This window comes from Lacerta agilis, chromosome 7 (genome assembly GCF_009819535.1).
Source record: "Lacerta agilis isolate rLacAgi1 chromosome 7, rLacAgi1.pri, whole genome shotgun sequence".
Lineage (NCBI taxonomy): Eukaryota > Metazoa > Chordata > Lepidosauria > Squamata > Lacertidae > Lacerta > Lacerta agilis.
The window spans coordinates 14,176,251-14,193,321 of NC_046318.1; the positions used below are offsets into that span (position 1 = coordinate 14,176,251).

The 17,071-nt window shown below is 40.8% G+C and overlaps 1 protein-coding gene across 2 annotated transcripts in view; it reads right to left on the reverse strand.

Annotated features, from left to right (window-relative positions):
• The window catches only part of CDH18 (cadherin 18), a 201,751-nt gene that overhangs the window by 12,363 nt on the left and 172,317 nt on the right, over window positions 1-17,071 (reverse strand). For both annotated transcript variants that reach the window (XM_033154394.1, XM_033154395.1), the window contains 2 exons: window positions 4,781-4,902; window positions 1,478-1,595 (listed from right to left, as the gene is read on the reverse strand). In XM_033154394.1, coding sequence (XP_033010285.1) covers window positions 1,478-1,595; window positions 4,781-4,902 — 240 coding nt within the window. The remainder of the gene's footprint in view (window positions 1-1,477; window positions 1,596-4,780; window positions 4,903-17,071) is intronic.

Genomic DNA, 17,071 nt, shown 5'->3' on the forward strand with positions numbered 1-17,071 from the left:
GAAATTCAATTGCCACAGAATGGCTAAAAGCGGTTTTGTTTTGTTTTTAACTAAATAAACTGGGAAGGAGGAAGAATGGAATGGTGTGCCTGGCAAAGGAGGATGAAGAAAGAGAATGGCGTAGTTATAAAAAGGGTACAGAAAATTATGTTGTCTGGATAGGTGGCATAGTGGTTAAGAGCGGTGGGCTCATAATCTGGTGAACCGGGTTCGCTTCCCCGCTCCTCCACATGCAGCTGCTGGGTGACCTTGGGCTAGTCACACTTCTCTGAAGTCTCTCAGCCCCACTCAACTCACAGAGTGTTTGTTGTGGGGGAGGAAGGGAAAGGAGATTGTTAGCTGCTTTGAGACTCCTTAAGGGGAGTGAAAGGCGGGATATCAAGTCCAAACTCTTCTTCTTCTTCCTAGTTTGTACTAAGAAGCTCTATTCAACTTCAAACTCAATGTAACTTTAACAATTGGTGCTGGAGTTGCCTCTCCCGCCTGCCTTCCCCATCCCCCTTTCCTTTAATGATGTGTATCTTGGTTTTTAATGCAAAGGGTAGGGAATGTCCTCTTATTTCTTGATTGTATGCAAGCTGCTCTGGGACCCTGTTTGACTGAAAAGTGTGATAAAAATGATATAAATGAACAAACAAACAAACAAATATGCAAGCTATCTTTAATGTTTTCAGGGAAGGATGTGAAAGCTGTTCATAGACTCACCTGCAAAAAACAAAAAAATGGAGAAGGAAAGGTCGATTGAAAAATAAACAGGCACAGAAATCTGACTAGCTGAAGGGGGCAGGGGAGATACTTGGTGAATATATTTTTATTCTCACCACCCTTTCAATAATAACAGATATATTTGTTTGTTCCTTTTAAATTTTTGCACCAAGTGGTTATCCCCTTGTTAAGAGTTATATGGTTTTATGCCGCAGTCTACTAGTTTTAGATTATTTGGATTTTAGATTATTTTCGTAATGCTAATTTGCACAGTCTATAACTGATTTAATTGTTTCAAACTTTGCTGTGCACTTTGTATTGTTAATAATGTTTGTAAACTTGCCAGAAGATTTATCCATTATACAGGTGATATATAAATGCAACAAATAAATGTTTAAAAAAACTGTAGTGTCTGTTATGATGCTGGTCTTAGTGTTACTCAAGCAAGAAGCTAAAGTACAACTCTATAACACAACAGAACTATAAAAAAAAACATTTAAACAACATGCAGAGTAACTACAAAAGCTAATAAAATACAGGGCAGGGAGGAAATATTACAAGGTTATTTTCTTCCAAAACGATTCCTAGATATTCATCATTCACAATGCAAAGGTTATGAATATGAAGGCCTTGCTATATAAACCACTTCTCCCCTGACAGATGGTGGTTTTCACCCACTGACAAAAAAGATTATGAGAAAAGAAGTCATTCTGTTCAACAAGACATCCCAGATAAACACCAAGCCTTTCTTGCAGAGTAATGTGTGATTTACCTTCATTGTCCTTTAGCGTAAAGTTGGGATTCAAAGGGAAACTGTTGTCCAGAGAAAAGTGGAATCTTTGACCATTTGCAAAGTCATCTCTGTCCGTGGCACTGATAGTCTGGATAACCTGGAAGGAAAATTGAATTGTGGATGTGTTGAACTTCGAACTAGATTCAAATTTTGGCAGAACACGGCAGGATCTTGGAAGCTGAGCTTTCTTTCACAATTTTCTACCTGTCTAGTGTCATAGTATGACTATTTTTCAACAACAACAACAACAACAACAACAATAATTTATTTGTACCCCGCCCATCTGGCTGAGCTTCCCCAGCCACTCTGGGTGGCTCCCAAATGAATGTTAAAACAATACAGCATTAAATATTAAAAACATCCCTAAACAGGGCTGCCTTCAGATGTCTCTTAAAATAGGATAGCTGCTTATTTCCTTGACATCTGATGGAAGGATGTTCCACAGGGTGGGTGCCACTACCAAAAATGAACTAAACACATGCTCAGAATGTATGTCAGGAGTCTTAAATTCAAAGACATTCTGAAGATTTTGTTAGTTAGACATTTGCATTAATACCAACAGAGGAGGATTAACGTATCACTTAAGTATTTTCACATGTAAGTTTATTTTCATCACCAGGCCTAATATTGGCATGCTGCAGTCCAGTGATTCCATTCTCCTTGGGATTTCTAATTCCGCCCCTGAGAATTTTTGTTTGCCTCTGCTTGATTTTCTTTTGCAAGAAGTTTATTTCCCAGTACAAAATGCCTATGTTGCATTGGATCCTATTGTGTAGGATTAAAAAAACCGGAAACTCAAAGAACTGCCCATGTTGACAATTTGCAATAATGGTGTACAAATATTTGGGGATGCATAGATGCTTCCAAACTTTCACTTATGATTAGAATCAAAGTGAGTTGGTGGGGGAGGGGGTCTTACTCAGGGAAAACATCTGAGGAATTTTGGAAGAAGCCAAAAGAATTGTGATAAGTTTATTGCTGATTCTCAGAGTAGTTTGAAATATTCCTAAGGAAGTTGACTCTAGAATTGAATCAGTAGTGGAGGAAGCCGCTCGGCCACCTGGGGCCAAAAATAAAAAATCCAAGAACTCTGGCCAGGTGGGGGGATCAGTTTTAAAGTCTTCAAACAGTTTTATTATTAAGGTATTGGAACAAATCCCAGTTGAAATAAATTCCAGGACAAGGCCCTGTTTCGATAATTCTTCATCAGCTATGCATACAGAGAATTGGTACACCTTGACCATGAAAATCTAGCTATTTTTGACTTCTGGATATCACCAAGAACTCCAATTTCTACGGTCACCTGGGGCAGCAAACCTGGGATTCCTAGATATTCATCATTCACAACGCAAAGGGCGCTCCATAACGGACGGGCCCCGGGGCGGAGCGGCCTCACTCCGTGGCTTGCTCACAGGCCGCCGAGCAGCTTGCTTGGGGCCCACCGGCAGGGCTCGGCTTGGGCAGGGTGGGGTGGGGTGGGGGCTCCGAGTGTCACTCCCCTCCCCTGGAACTCGGGGCGCCCCGCCCCCATCACCCCCACCTTGCTACGCCACTGAATGGAATGGAATCCATAGCATGTAATCCCTGTATTTAACATTCCAGAAGAGAGGATTGAAGCATTCTCACCTACAAGGTGCATTGAAGTGAATATACATCAGATATCTCCAATCTGTGCTCAGTATTTAGCACAATGGCACTGCACTGGCACTCACAAGCCACCTTTCAGTCAGAGCCAGCATTGCTGACATAGTGCAATAGCAGTTAACAGGGTCTCCCCTCTTGCATTTGCCTTGCCAGGCAAAACGATTAAATCTGAGAGACAGTTACACCAGGGTTTATGTTATTTCCCCCGTTGTAACTCAGCACTGAATTGCAGGATGAGAAAAGACACAGCAGCTATGTGGTTTTATTTTGTCCTATGCAAATATAAAGATAAACTGTTGAACAACATCATTCTAGCACTGGGAAATAAAACACAAGACCTGGAAAAATAAAACCTCTGTCATCCACCCACATCGGCAGATTGCCGGAATACAATTCAAAATGGATGCATTTTATTCTGTGGATTTGCACTTGCCATCCTATGTCCTTAATTGTTTTTGTGTGGTTTTATATCTTGACTTCATTCTGTGATATAGGATGGTATATAATTTCAATAAATAATAAGTTACAGGGAACCAGGCAGAGGGCTTTCTCAGTAATGGTGCCCGCCCTGTGGAACGCCCTCCCATCAGATGTCAAAGAGATAAACAACTACCTGACATTTAGAAGACATCTGAAGGCAGCCCTGTTTAGGGAAGTTTTTAGTGACTGACGTTTCAGTGTATTTTTTAATCTTTGTTGCAAGCCGCCCAGAGTGGCTGGGGTGGGGTACAAATATATAATAATAATAATAATAATAATAATAATAATAATAATAATAATAATAATAATAATAATAATAATATCCTTAGCAATTCCAAAACATCAGAAATAACTTAGCCAGGAAATATGATGTCAAACAACAAGTATGGGAATTTGAGGTGAGAGTTCCGTGCCTAGTCACCCTTTAAGGAGCCCACAGCAGCAAAAAGTTTATTTACGGTTGTATAAGTTACAGGACCTTAGAGGAGATGTAGCTAACATGGACAGACTGCTGGGGTGCCATTGCTGCAGTATTCAAAGGAGTCCACTTGTCATCAGCATGCCTCTGTGTGCCATTCACAAAGCCATTAAAAACAAACAAACTCCTACACATTGTTGGACCAACTTTCATCAGGAAGTGTCTTCTTCCAGATGAGTATATCTTCTGAAAGCTTCTTCCTCTGGCTATGAGGCACATGGTTTTCTCTGTGGCCCATGCCCTCTGGGATTCTCTCCCAAGGGATATCTATCTGGCCTCTTCATTTCATACGTTCAGGAGATTAATTACTATATATTTCTTATGAAAGGTTTTGGATTCTTAAGCTCTAAATCAATCAATCTATCTATCTATCTATCTGGTGGTATTCAGTCCTGGTCCTATTCAGACCCACTAAAGTTAATAAGCATGACTAACATAGGCTCATTAATTGCAATAGGTGTACTCTGAAAGGACTTGATTAAGTACAACTCTGTGTATATATAAAAACATTGTATGTTGTCCTATAGATCTCTAGTGCAGTCTGAAATGTATAATTCAAATTACATATTTGAATCACATCACTACATACACATACACCTACAGTCTCCTCTATTAAACAAATACCTTTTAAAACTATGTGCCTTTCAAATATGATATTAAGAGTGCAACTATCAGGTTACCTGGTTAGGCTTTGCATTCTCACAGACAACTACATCATAGTCTCCAGCAAGCTCTGGAGGGTTGTCATTGACGTCAAGAATTTTTATTCCAACGGGAACATGGCTCAGGAGGCCAGGACTTTCTGTAAAATACAAAAGAATAAAGTGATTCAGCTGTTTCAGAAGACACTTACACCCTTACAGCTTGCCCTCAAAGCAATTTTCTGGCACTGAAAGTGGTGTTCAGAACTTGATGTAGAACAATGGCTTGTCAGATATTCGACATGCTACAGCACAACCAGACTGATATGGCAACCTTATGAAGATGTAGTTTGCTAAGTCTCACTGGCTTTTTGCAAACGGAAATCAAAGTCAAGACTTGAATGTTAAACTATAGGTTTATGACATCCAAGGTAGTGAAGGGGGGGGGGGGACAGGAGAAATTTTCAGAGTCTATTGTACACTCTCATGTTGTGGGCCAGAAATTAATCAAATGGCTTTATTTGATGTTATGGTGTCATATCAAAGTTGAACAAAAATCAGGAATAGATTAGCTGGGTTGTTGTTTTTTTTAGGAAGAAATAGTAAAATGTGGGAGAGGGTAAAGATTTTTTTTTTAAAAAAAATGTATTATTTTATCATTTTTAGGTTTGCTACTCTGGGCACCTTTGGAAGGGCAGAATACAAATTTAATAGCTAGCTAGCTGGGCTGCTGTTTTTGATTGCTAAAATTGCTTTTTAATTGTATTGTTACTTATATTTAGAAGATATCAATTGCATATATAGCTTACAATATATTTTAAGCCAGCTGGAGTTGGGTTTTATCATAAAAAGGTTGTTAAGCATACAGGGATGTCTTAGTCATTGAGGCTACTGGCGCAAAGTGCCACGGCCTGAGGAGGGCACTTGCGCCCTCCAGCCCTGCTGGCAGCGCTGCTCTCGCCCACCTCTTCTCGGGCTGCAGACACAGGGAGGCCGCCGGCAAGCCCTCCGTCGATGCTGCAGCCAGGGCTCCCACGCCACCACTTCGGCCGAGCAGGTGGAGGCAGAGGCGGAGGTGGAGCACAGCTGGCAGTGTCCACACCCACCCCTCCATGCCCTCCAGCTGTCCGCCGCACCTGGCCCAGCCTGGCGGAGAGCGAGTTCAGCATCCCCACCCGCCACGCAGTGCCCTCCGGCTGCCAACTGCGCCTCTGTAAGCATATGACACAACTTCTGAAAGAACTGCACCGGCTGCTGGTTTGCTACCAAGCCTGATCTAAGGCTCATTTGTTGCCCTAATGATCAACTGAGCCTGTACCCTGAGAGAGGGAAATGTCATTGTCCAGGACAGACAGTTGCATAGTTTCAGTTGGGAACCATGATGCAAATGGTGCTCTGTCATTTTCTCTTCTTGTTCTGCAGCTTTCCATATATTGCTGAACAACAACTCTCCTCAGTCTCAGCCAACTTGATAGTGGCCACAGTTGATGAGAGTTTTAGCTTAGCAACATCTGGAGAACCACTTGTTAGGGAAGGAAATACGTAGTCTTTGCAGGGCGATACTATAAATAATGGCGTACTGTTGGCTCAGTGCAATAATAAAGTTCCTGGAAACAACACAAGCTAAAGAGGGCCCTCATTGTGAGAGCCAACCAGGAATGTGTCAGAATATCTTCAAACAAGCAATCTCCTGCACAGCTGCACGGCTGAATTGGCTCTTAATTTCATAATGCCAGTGCTTACCATTAAAGCTCTTTGTCCTATTACACATAAAACAACTCATTATATATTGATCTAGCTTCAGCTCAGTAGGTGTGTAACATTGTTCTGATTTATTGCAGATGCTTTCAAAAGGATCCTGTTCTTTCATTTGTACGCTGCAAGATAAACTTCAATGGAAGTTTTGCTTTGTGGTTGCTAAAACCATAACAGAAAATAGGGCAGTCTTTTCTACTGCTGAAAGGACTTTGTTGTAAATTGTATTTATTTGATAATAGAACACAGAACAAAACAACTGGAGTTGATACAAAGGTCCTAGGTCTTGTATCTGAACCTCTTAGTTCCTTTGCACATAACTTTAATGGCGGAGCGCAGATTTGTTCTCTGCAAAGAGGCTTCAAGTTCATCGATCAAAGTAGTCTGAACACAGTGTCAATGAAAGCATGTCAGCAGAAAATGGTCTCCTTGTTATATTCATCACCTCGAAATGAAACTGAAGTTGCTTAACCACTATATAATAAATGAGAGGGAATTCTCCCTGAGATGTTTAAATAAATTCAGGACTATCTGTTGGGTGTCATGTCCTGTGGAAGCAGAAGCACAAGCTACAAGTTACAAGTCATCTCCATAGTGGTACTTCTCTGAAACTCCATCCCCTGGGAGGCCTGACAAGCCCCTTCATTCTAGCTTTTAGATGCATGATAAAAAAAAAATGTGTGTGTTTGTGTGCTTAAGCATTTGGTTAAGAGTTTTCTAATTTTATGATGACTTCATTGGTGCTTACATATTAGAACATTGTTTTAGATATAATTTTGTCTTTTCCCTTTGTCTTACACTGCACTGTCAGCTGGAGGAGGATCACACTGAGTGAAAATCATGGCAAACCCAAGATGATCCTCAGTGGAATCTCAGGAAACCTCAGTGCAAGCAAGGTTTCCTTGCTCAAGTAATGGGAGTAGAAATTACCTCCAAATATTAATGAACACCTGCTGAGACTTAATTTGATTTAGTTACATTGGATGAATATGACTAGTTAGTTTGTTTTGCAGGTCCTCAAGTTGTTATATATAATAAATATAACCTATTTATCCACATTTGGTTGTCTCGGCTCTTCTTCCTGGTGTGCTGGAAATTGTGGTTGAGCTATCCACCATAGGTCTCTGGGTCTCTAGAAGACCACTAGAGAAAATATGGTGGGCCAGATTAGGCCTGTGGATTGGCAGCTCATGTTCTGCCTCTGGTGTCTGAAACAAATCAGTTAGAAAAAGTGAAAAGGAAATAGCAGCAGCATTTGAAAGAGGCTGTCCTTGAAAGAATCCACCAGACTGTAAATCTGGCCACTAGGGCCAACCAAATAGTTGCATTAGCATTGTCACTGCATAGGCAATCATCCAGGAATCACTGCCAAATACAAGGCAGCTTAGGTGATTAACATGCTGTAACAATTATGTGTGCGAATGAATTTTGCATTATCTGTTCGAGTTGCAATCCTGTAATGAAGTTTGAACAATGAAAGGTTGAACTCATTTGCTTTAATTATCGGATATCAGATATTAAAATCACCTGATAAGTTGTTGTTTTGGGAACAAGAGAATAATGAGCACAAACCAGAACAAAAACTGGGAAAAAATAGGGAAATTTTCATTTGTTTTGAATGACAATGCTTCCTGGCTAATTGTACAAAGGGAAAGCTCCACTTCCAGAAGCTTTCTACTCAAATGTTTTCAATAACTCTGGCAACTGCCATGTTTTCTAGCTGCTGCAAGCTGCCACAAACAGCTAGAAATGCTTGTTGGGAGGAAGGACCAGGGACACTGTTGAACTACCTTGTAAGTTATTCCAAAACAATTTAAATTACTGAAAGTGTGTGGATTTCATTTAGGATTTTCCCTAAAAGATCCTAAAAGAATTAGAAGGGAATGAACTTTGTAATCCACTTCTGATTGACCAGATCGAGACTGTTTCTTCAATCCCTAGTGCACAGTAATTGTGGACTCAGGTTAGAAGTTAGGAGAGCTACAATTGCAGCATTTGAGAAACATGGAAACTATTATTTATTGTGATGAGATAGAGCCTGGCCTACCCCTGGACTTAAGTGCTCTCCTTTTCCTTTTCTTTATCTGATGTGACCGCAAGGAAATCAGAAGGTTTTGTTTCCAATCTCAATTAACCACAGTTTATCAGGTTTGGGTGACTTGGTAAACTTAGGTTAATCAAGAGAAAAGTGAAATCTTCCAAACTGCTTGTTGCTGCGCCCAAGAAGGAGCATGTGAATCCGAGATGAGGCTAGGCTCATTCATGTCATAATAAACCATGGTTGTTGTGATGTCCAAATCTGGTCAATGTGTACACTAAGTTCCCTTGTCTGCAGAGGCTTTCCCACCAACCTCCATGTGTCCAATGCAATGCATGCACAGAATTACCATCGTGGTTGGGGAAAAAATAAGAAAGGCCTCTAATGCCAGGGGTTGTTCAGTCGTTCAGTCATGTCTGACTCTTCGTGACCCCATGGACCAGAGCACGCCAGGCACGCCTATCCTTCACTGCCTCTCGCAGTTTGGTCAAACTCATGTTAGTAGCTTCGAGAACACTGTCCAACCATCTCATCCTCTGTCGTCCCCTTCTCCTTGTGCCCTCCATCTTTCCCAACATCAGGGTCTTTTCCAGGGAGTCTTCTCTTCTCATGAGGTGGCCAAAGTACTGGAGCCTCAACTTCAGGATCTGTCCTTCTAGTGAGCACTCAGGACCGATTTCCTTGAGAATGGATAGGTTTGATCTTCTTGCAGTCCATGGGACTCTCAAGAGTCTCCTCCAGCACCATAATTCAAAAGCATCAATTCTTCGGCGATCAGCCTTCTTGATGGTCCAGCTCTCGCTTCCATACATTACTACTGGGAAAACCATAGCTTTAACTATACGGACCTTTGTCGGCAAGGTGATGTATTTGCTTTTTAAGATGCTGTCTAGGTTTGTCATTGCGTTTCTCCCAAGAAGCAGGCGTCTTCTAATTTCGTGACTGCTGTCACCATCTGCAGTGATCATGGAACCCAAGAAAGTGAAATCTCTCACTGCCTCCATTTCTTCCCCTTCTATTTGCCAGGAGGTGATGGGACCAGTGGCCATGATCTTAGTTTTTTTGATGTTGAGCTTCAGACCATATTTTGCGCTTTCCTCTTTCACCCTCATTAAAAGGTTCTTCAATTCCTCCTCACTTTCTGCCATCAAGGTTGTATCATCAGCATATCTGAGGTTGTTGATATTTTTTCCGGCAATCTTAATTCCGGTTTGGGATTCATCCAGCCCAGCCTTTCACATGATGAATTCTGCATATAAGTTAAATAAGCAGGCCTTGTCGTACTCCTTTCCCAATTTTGAACCAATCAGTTATTCCATATCCAGTTCTAACTGTAGCTTCTTGTCCCACACAGAGATTTCTCAGGAGACGGATGAGGTGATCAGGCACTCCCATTTCTTTAAGAACTTGCCATAGTTTGCTGTGGTCGACGCAGTCAAATGCTTTTGCGTAGTCAATGAAGCAGAAGTAGATGTTTTTCTGGAACTCTCTAGCTTTCTCCATAATCCAGTGCATGTTTGCAATTTGGTCTCTGGTTCCTCTGCCCCTTCAAAATCCAGCTTGCACTTCTGGGAGTTCTCGGTCCACATACTGCTTAAGCCTGCCTTGTAGAATTTTAAGCATAACCTTGCTAGCGTGTGAAATGAGTGCAATTGTGCGGTAGTTAGAGCATTCTTTGGCACTGCCCTTCTTTGGGATTGGGATGTAGACTGATCTTCTCCAATCCTCTGGCCACTGGGGAGTGATTGCTAAATTCTGCACCACTACCATCCCATTCACCTTTCTGGTTCTGCTGGTGAATTTAAGTTTTGGATTAAGATGTGTGTGTGAACAACCAAATGGCTTGTCTCTGCTTCGGAGGAACTGCTGAGAAAGCTTGCCTGCTGTTTTGCATGTTTCAGTCTTCTTTATTTTGATTAGAATTCATTGCTCCTGCTTCAAAGTGCCTTTGAAAACACCGCTACCTTGCTGGGCTATTGTACAGACTGTGTTTTCTTCAAATTGTTTTCAATTCCTCTGGCATGCAGCATAGAAGATTTCATCCACATAGCAATGAGTAGTAGTTGTTTTTTTTTCCATTTGTGCTTTCCCTTTGACAATAGACTAACAAATACCTAATTTTTAGTACACAATTCTGAAAAAAAAACTTTTAAAAAATTCACCCCCAAACTCAATTCATTTTTTTTTTCTTTCCCTATTGCTTACACAGTTATACCCTGGAGGATTTTGAATGTCTTATAAAATTATACAGTTGCTCTAGATTTTTTTTCCTTAGGACAGGTGGAGATCAAAGCTGTGTGCAGACACAGCTGCCTTTCCTGTGGTCATTTTTCTTACACTTTGGCATTTCAAACAGTCAGAGCTTAATAAAGCCTGTGGTAATCTGACATTTTCGCTCTTCGGGTATCTCTGTTTGTCTCAGGTCCTTTTTCTTTGCACCTGTTCTCTACAGCTCTGCTCAGCATCTTCTTCTGAAACAAACAAAAAGAATCTAAAAGTGAAGTCCGGGCTAGATCTTTGCAAGCAATTCATTTATAGGATTGCTTTCTGAAATAAAACTCCATTGCTGGAGGTCCACTTTTATCATTTCCTTCTGTATAGAAATTTCAGAACTATTTTTTTGTCCTTTTACCTCACAGAGCATAGGGTAAATGGGTACGCTTTATAAGATTTTTGAAAAAGCTACCAAGAACTACTATGGCGTGACACTATAATATAAGCCTAAATAGATGGAAAATTATACTTTGGAAATTGAGGAAACTTTTCCTTTTCAGGATGTCTGAATCTGAATAGCATCTGGATGGGAGATGTAGGCTTGAGTGAACATGTCCTCTCAATGAGAGACTGGGGATAACCGTTCCTTATATTTACATTCAATGGACAAAGGCAGCAATCTTATTCCCTCTTACTATCTCTGTACTATCATCAAATAGCTGCAATTCCACCTTGCTAGAGCAGAGGAGGAGATATGAAAGCAGAGGCTTCTTTCAGTTTCTGGGCCACTGCCCCTACATCCTCCAGTGTAACCAGAACGAGGAAATTGCAAACGTTTCCTTCTGTTTTCAACTAACTGTGGTTTGTTGTCATGTGCAAACCTGAAACCATCATTGATCTTAGCAGCAGTTGATGGTTTCAGAGCCTGGCTATAAACTTATTTTATTGATGGATGGATGGATGGATGGATGGATGGATTGATTGATTGATTAGAATTATATACTGCCCTTCATCAAAAGATCTCAGGGTGGCTCACAAGATAAAAACACAGAAGCACAAATAAGCAACAAAATAGTAAAACAAAACAAAACACCCACCATCTCACAAACTCGTTTAAAAGGCTGTGGAATATTAATTAGCCAAAGGCCTGGTTGAAGAGGAACATTATTTGCCTGGTGCCTTAAAATATATAATGGAATGCATCAGAAGAACAGGAGACAGCAGCTCACCAGGCCCTGGAGATTTGAATTCATTTAAAGTAGCTAGGTGTTTCCTTGCCACCTGTTTTCCTATCTTGCGCTGCAGTTGCCTCCTTGCATCATTTATTCTGTTATCATCACGTTGGGCGCAGGTTTCCTTTCGAGAGAAGGCAGAGGCAAAATAGGTGTTGAGCTGTTCCCCCTCCTCTCTGTCACCCAATAGGACTTCTCTGTCTTAACGCTGAAGACTGCAAGCCGGCGTTGTCATTCAAGGGAGATGGCCTTGTGCTGAGCCTCCTGTTTTGTCTTCCTCACATTCAGCACATTGCTTTGTGATTGCAAATGGTTTCTAAGAGGAGGCTATAAAAGAGCTGCAGATGGTGCAACATATGGCGGCGTGTCTTCCGGGAGATAAAAGGTGACAGAGGCCCACCAGCCCAATGTTTTGAGTGCAGCACTTGCTCCTTTTCCAATCCCAGATTTGATTTCATGTTTCTTGTCTGTCATCTTACCGGTGTTTTTGTGCAGAGGGAGCGTGAAAAGACTGAAGGCATAAATGAAATATTTGATAGCAAAACCAAGTCTAGCCCAAGCCAATTGCTTAATACCAGCTGAGGGTGTGTTTGGAGGGGAATGTGCTTAAGTCTCTCTTACTGAAATCAACAAGGTAGAAAGGAACTGAATTCTGGCACCATCTTTTCTGTTTGTCTTCTTATGCAATTATGCATATATAATCCGGTAGGCAGAATTGTAGGGGGGAAAATGCCATTTTGTACAGCATTACATCATTGCTTCAAGCCATCCCATTTTAATGGAAAACATCACTATTCTTACTGTCCTTTTGTAATATAGCATTTATGCACCTATGCCAAATAAATAATGTATAAGAAGGCAACATTGAAGTCTGATGGTATTGAGAAAGTCTGATGGCATTGAGATTGATTTCTCCTAAACAGCTATATCAGGTAACTCTTCCGTATTCCCTGCCCGAAGTAGCTAGCTAGCGGTATGCATGCAGCTTTACGAATAAGCTCCAATGAGGCTTTTAAATCTTAATTAAAGCTTGGTCTTGCTGTACACCTGTTTATGATTAGGGCTAAATTATAGCTGAAAGCATGCTGCACTGGAAATAAAAACACCGCGTGAAGAGACCATGTGGCGCATATCAGGTCTCAGAGGTTGAACTCTTAATGGTTAACTATAAAACTGTAGTTTACTGTAGAAATTTACTTAGTCCAAAGTATTAACTCAATCCCAAGAGCAGAAATAACTATAAAAATCAATTTGCCGCCTTCATAAAATACCTATGCACAGCATCAATGCAGCACTTTCCAGAAGCATCCCCTATGAATGCAAGTGCAAAGAAAACTCCATCATCTGGTATAAGTGAACCACAGAAGGAAAAATGATGAGTTAAGACCCTCCAAGTGTCCCTATTTTTTAGGGACCGTCCCAGATTTACAGAAGCCGCCGCAGTGTCTGATTTGATCCCAGAATATCCTGCTTTTCCTTAGGACGTCCCTATTTTCATTGGATAAATTTTGGAGGGTATGGAGTTATGCGACCCCCCAAGCCAAAGTGATAAATAACTATACAGCCTTTAGAAGACATCTGAAGACAGCCCTGTATAGGGGCTTTTTAAAGTTTAAAGTTTTAGTGTGTTTTTATATATGTTGGAAACCATCCAGAGTGGCTGGGTCCACCCAGTCAGATGGGCGTGGTATAAATAGTATTATTATTATTATTATTATTATTATTATTATTATTATTATTGAATAGGATATCTCTACTTTCATTGGAGAAATGTTGGAGGGTATGTGGTTTGAACAGGGAAGGCCTATCATTTTTCTAACAATTTTTTGCCCCAACTCGCCAGGTGATTAAAGGCTACTGGAGTCACATACCCAGTAGTAAACCCTAATGCAAACAATGAGATTTACAATAGGAAGTACAATAGGAAGTAAACATTCCTAGGAGTGGGAAGTATGGGATATAAAAGAATAAAGAGGAGAAGCACATATGAAAATGGTTCTCTCCCGGAGTCATCATACTAGTAGATGCAGAAATGCTCAGTTCTCTTTATTTATCACTCTTCCTCTGTTGTTGTTGTTTTTTAATCTGGTGAGGATTTTTCCAAAGTAAAGCATAATAATAATAATAATAATAATAATAATAATAAATTTATTATTTATACCCCGGCCATCTGGCTGGGTTTCCCCAGCCACTCTGGGCGGCTTCCAACAAAATCTTAAAATACAATACTCTGTTAAACATTAAAATCTTCCCTAAACAGGGCTGTCTTCAGATGTCTTCTAAAAGTCTGGTAGTTGTTTTTCTCTTTGATATCTGGTGGGAGGGCGTTCCACAGAGCGGGTGCTACTACCGAGAAGGCCCTCTGCCTGGTTCCCTGTAACTTGGCTTCTCGCAGCGAGGGAACCGCTAGAAGGCGGACCTCAGTGTCCGGGCAGAACGATGTGGGTGGAGACGTTAATTCAGGTATACTGGACTGGACCAAGGCCATTTAGGGTTTTAAAGGTCAGCACCAAAACTTTGAATTGTGCTTGGAAACGTACTGAGAGCCAATGTAGGTCTTTCAGGACCGGTATTATGTGATCTCGGTGGCCGCTCCCAGTCACCAGTCTAGCTGCCGCATTCTGGATTAGTTGTAGTTTCCAGGTCACCTTCAAAGGTAGCCCCACATAGAGTGCATTGCAGTAAAATCCAAGCGAGAGATAACTAGAGCATGCACCACTCTGGCGAGACAATCCGCGGGCAGGTAGGTTCTCAGCCTGCGTACCAGATGGAACTGGTAAACAGCTGCCCTGGACAAAGAATTGACCTGCATCTCCATGGTCCTGAGAAAATATGTTTATCAAAGATTAACTTAGTAAAACAACAAAATACCCAACAAAATTTGGCTGATGATAGCTTTCCTCAGCGGCGCAAGACTAAAGTTCTTCTGTCAAGGTGTGTTATTTAATAAATATATTTTTAGCACCATTTTGAGGTTTTGCTGTTTTGGGTTTTTGATGGTGCTCCCTTTTTCCCTCTGAGGGGGTCACATTGATCTCCTCCCTGGTTTTCGCACCACTGAGACCACTGAGTCTGCTGCCCTCACCTGGATCCTACAATATTTCCTATTATTTCTAGCCCAGGGGTAAAAGAATGTGTTTTAACTTTTAAGTACACATAGCAAGGTCTGAAAAGATACTAAACTAATTGTGTTCCACCTTTCGCTCTTTACAGGTTAAGTGCATTGCACCTTCCTAAGTCCTTTTAATAGAAAATGGGGGGGGAAAAAACAACCCCAGAGTTTATGTAGAAAATATTGAGCAGAGAAATGTAGAGCATCTGCTCAGAAGCAAGTCCTATTGAGGCCAATGAAACTTAAACATAAATGGGTATAGGATTTCACCCTCAGTTACTGTCTGGGAACAAAGCCGATTTCAGGCCATTTATTTTCTACATCCGTATATTACTTACTCTGATTACTAAGTGGCCTTATAAAAATTTTAAGGAGCTTTTTGACATTTAATTTCATAGGTTATTAGTAAAGGCCTCCAAAAATAGCACATGGGGCTTAATCTTTAGTTCAGTGAGGATACTTTCAAATGTCATATACTTCATCGTAATGGCAGTTCCAATACAGAGCTATGTGAGAGCTAAAAGTGTAAGTCTCTGGCTCAGACTTCATATACTCAGGAGGGAAGAGTACCATTTAGATATTGATTTGTTTACTCATCCTGATAAACAATGGACATGAAGTGTGCTGAAAGCTCCAAAACTGTTATTGAAATGCTAAGTGGTTAGAGCAAACTTCTCCAACTGGGTGCCCTCCATAGGTTTTGGGCTACACTTCCCCTCATACCTGATGATTGGTCATGCTGGCTGAGGCTCATGGGAGTTGAAGTCCAACAACATTTGGAGATAATGAAGTTGGACCAGGGATAGGGACAGAAATTCAATTCAATTTACATCTAAAGGACATTCTACCTGAATTGCAGTTTTAAAAACCATATGTGGACTGTGTATATGCCCAGATCCAAATTCTACTGAAAAAAATGTACTGTGCTGTTGATACACATAGTAATCCAGTATAATATACACAACACATTGGCAGTGCATAATCATCTCCAAGTCAATTATACATTCTTTATCATATATTAGTCATCAAAGTTCTGAGAAGAATATATAAAGTCTTATACAAAAGCCACAAGGACTTATAACCTGACAAATCTGAAAACAGACTGTTGATATCTAATTACAATGTGTGTTTTTTTCAAATGTTTGATGCCATCTAAATATCTAATTCTTTGAATTATGGTGCTGGAGGAGACTCTTGACTGCAAAAAAGATCAAACTTATCCATCCTTAAAGAAATTAGCCCTGAGTGCTCACTGGAAGGACAGATCCTGAAGTTGAGGCTCCAGTACTTTGGCCACCTCATGAGAAGAGAAGACTCCATAGAAAAGACCCTGATGTTGGGGAAGATGGAGGGCACAAGGAGAAGGGGACGGCAGAGGATGAGATGGTTGGACAGTGTTCTCAAAGCGACTAGCCTGAGTTTGGCCAAACTGGGGAGGCAGTGAAAGATAGGCATGTCTGGCGTGCTCTGGTCCATGGGGTCACAAAGAGTCAGACACGACTGAACGACTGAACAATAACAAAATATCTAATTCTAGTATGTCTTCCAGATATTAAACTCAGTCTTTAGATTTCCTTTAAATAAATTCCTGAAGATATCAACAAAGGTAAGTTCACTGTGATTTCCAATGGTGTGAGGTGCTGATGATATTACAAACAGATGTTAATAAAGATGTACATAAAGATGAAGAACATAAAGATGAAGAGACAGGGTTCCGGATCCATGTCTGCCTCGGTCTAGCTATTTTCCTCCACAACTTGTTTTTGTGAGAAAATAACATATAGTAGCTATGGTTGTTTGCTCCATGGTGACTTCTGAATGTAGGAAGTCCACATCTTTCCCTTATAACATGTAGTAAAACAAACAAACAAACAAACAAACAAACATATTCCAGTCACATGTGCTATCAGCACCTTAAGTATGTTGCTATACCCACTCTTCTTCATTGCCTGATGCTTATGGAGGTAGGGAAACTCCTA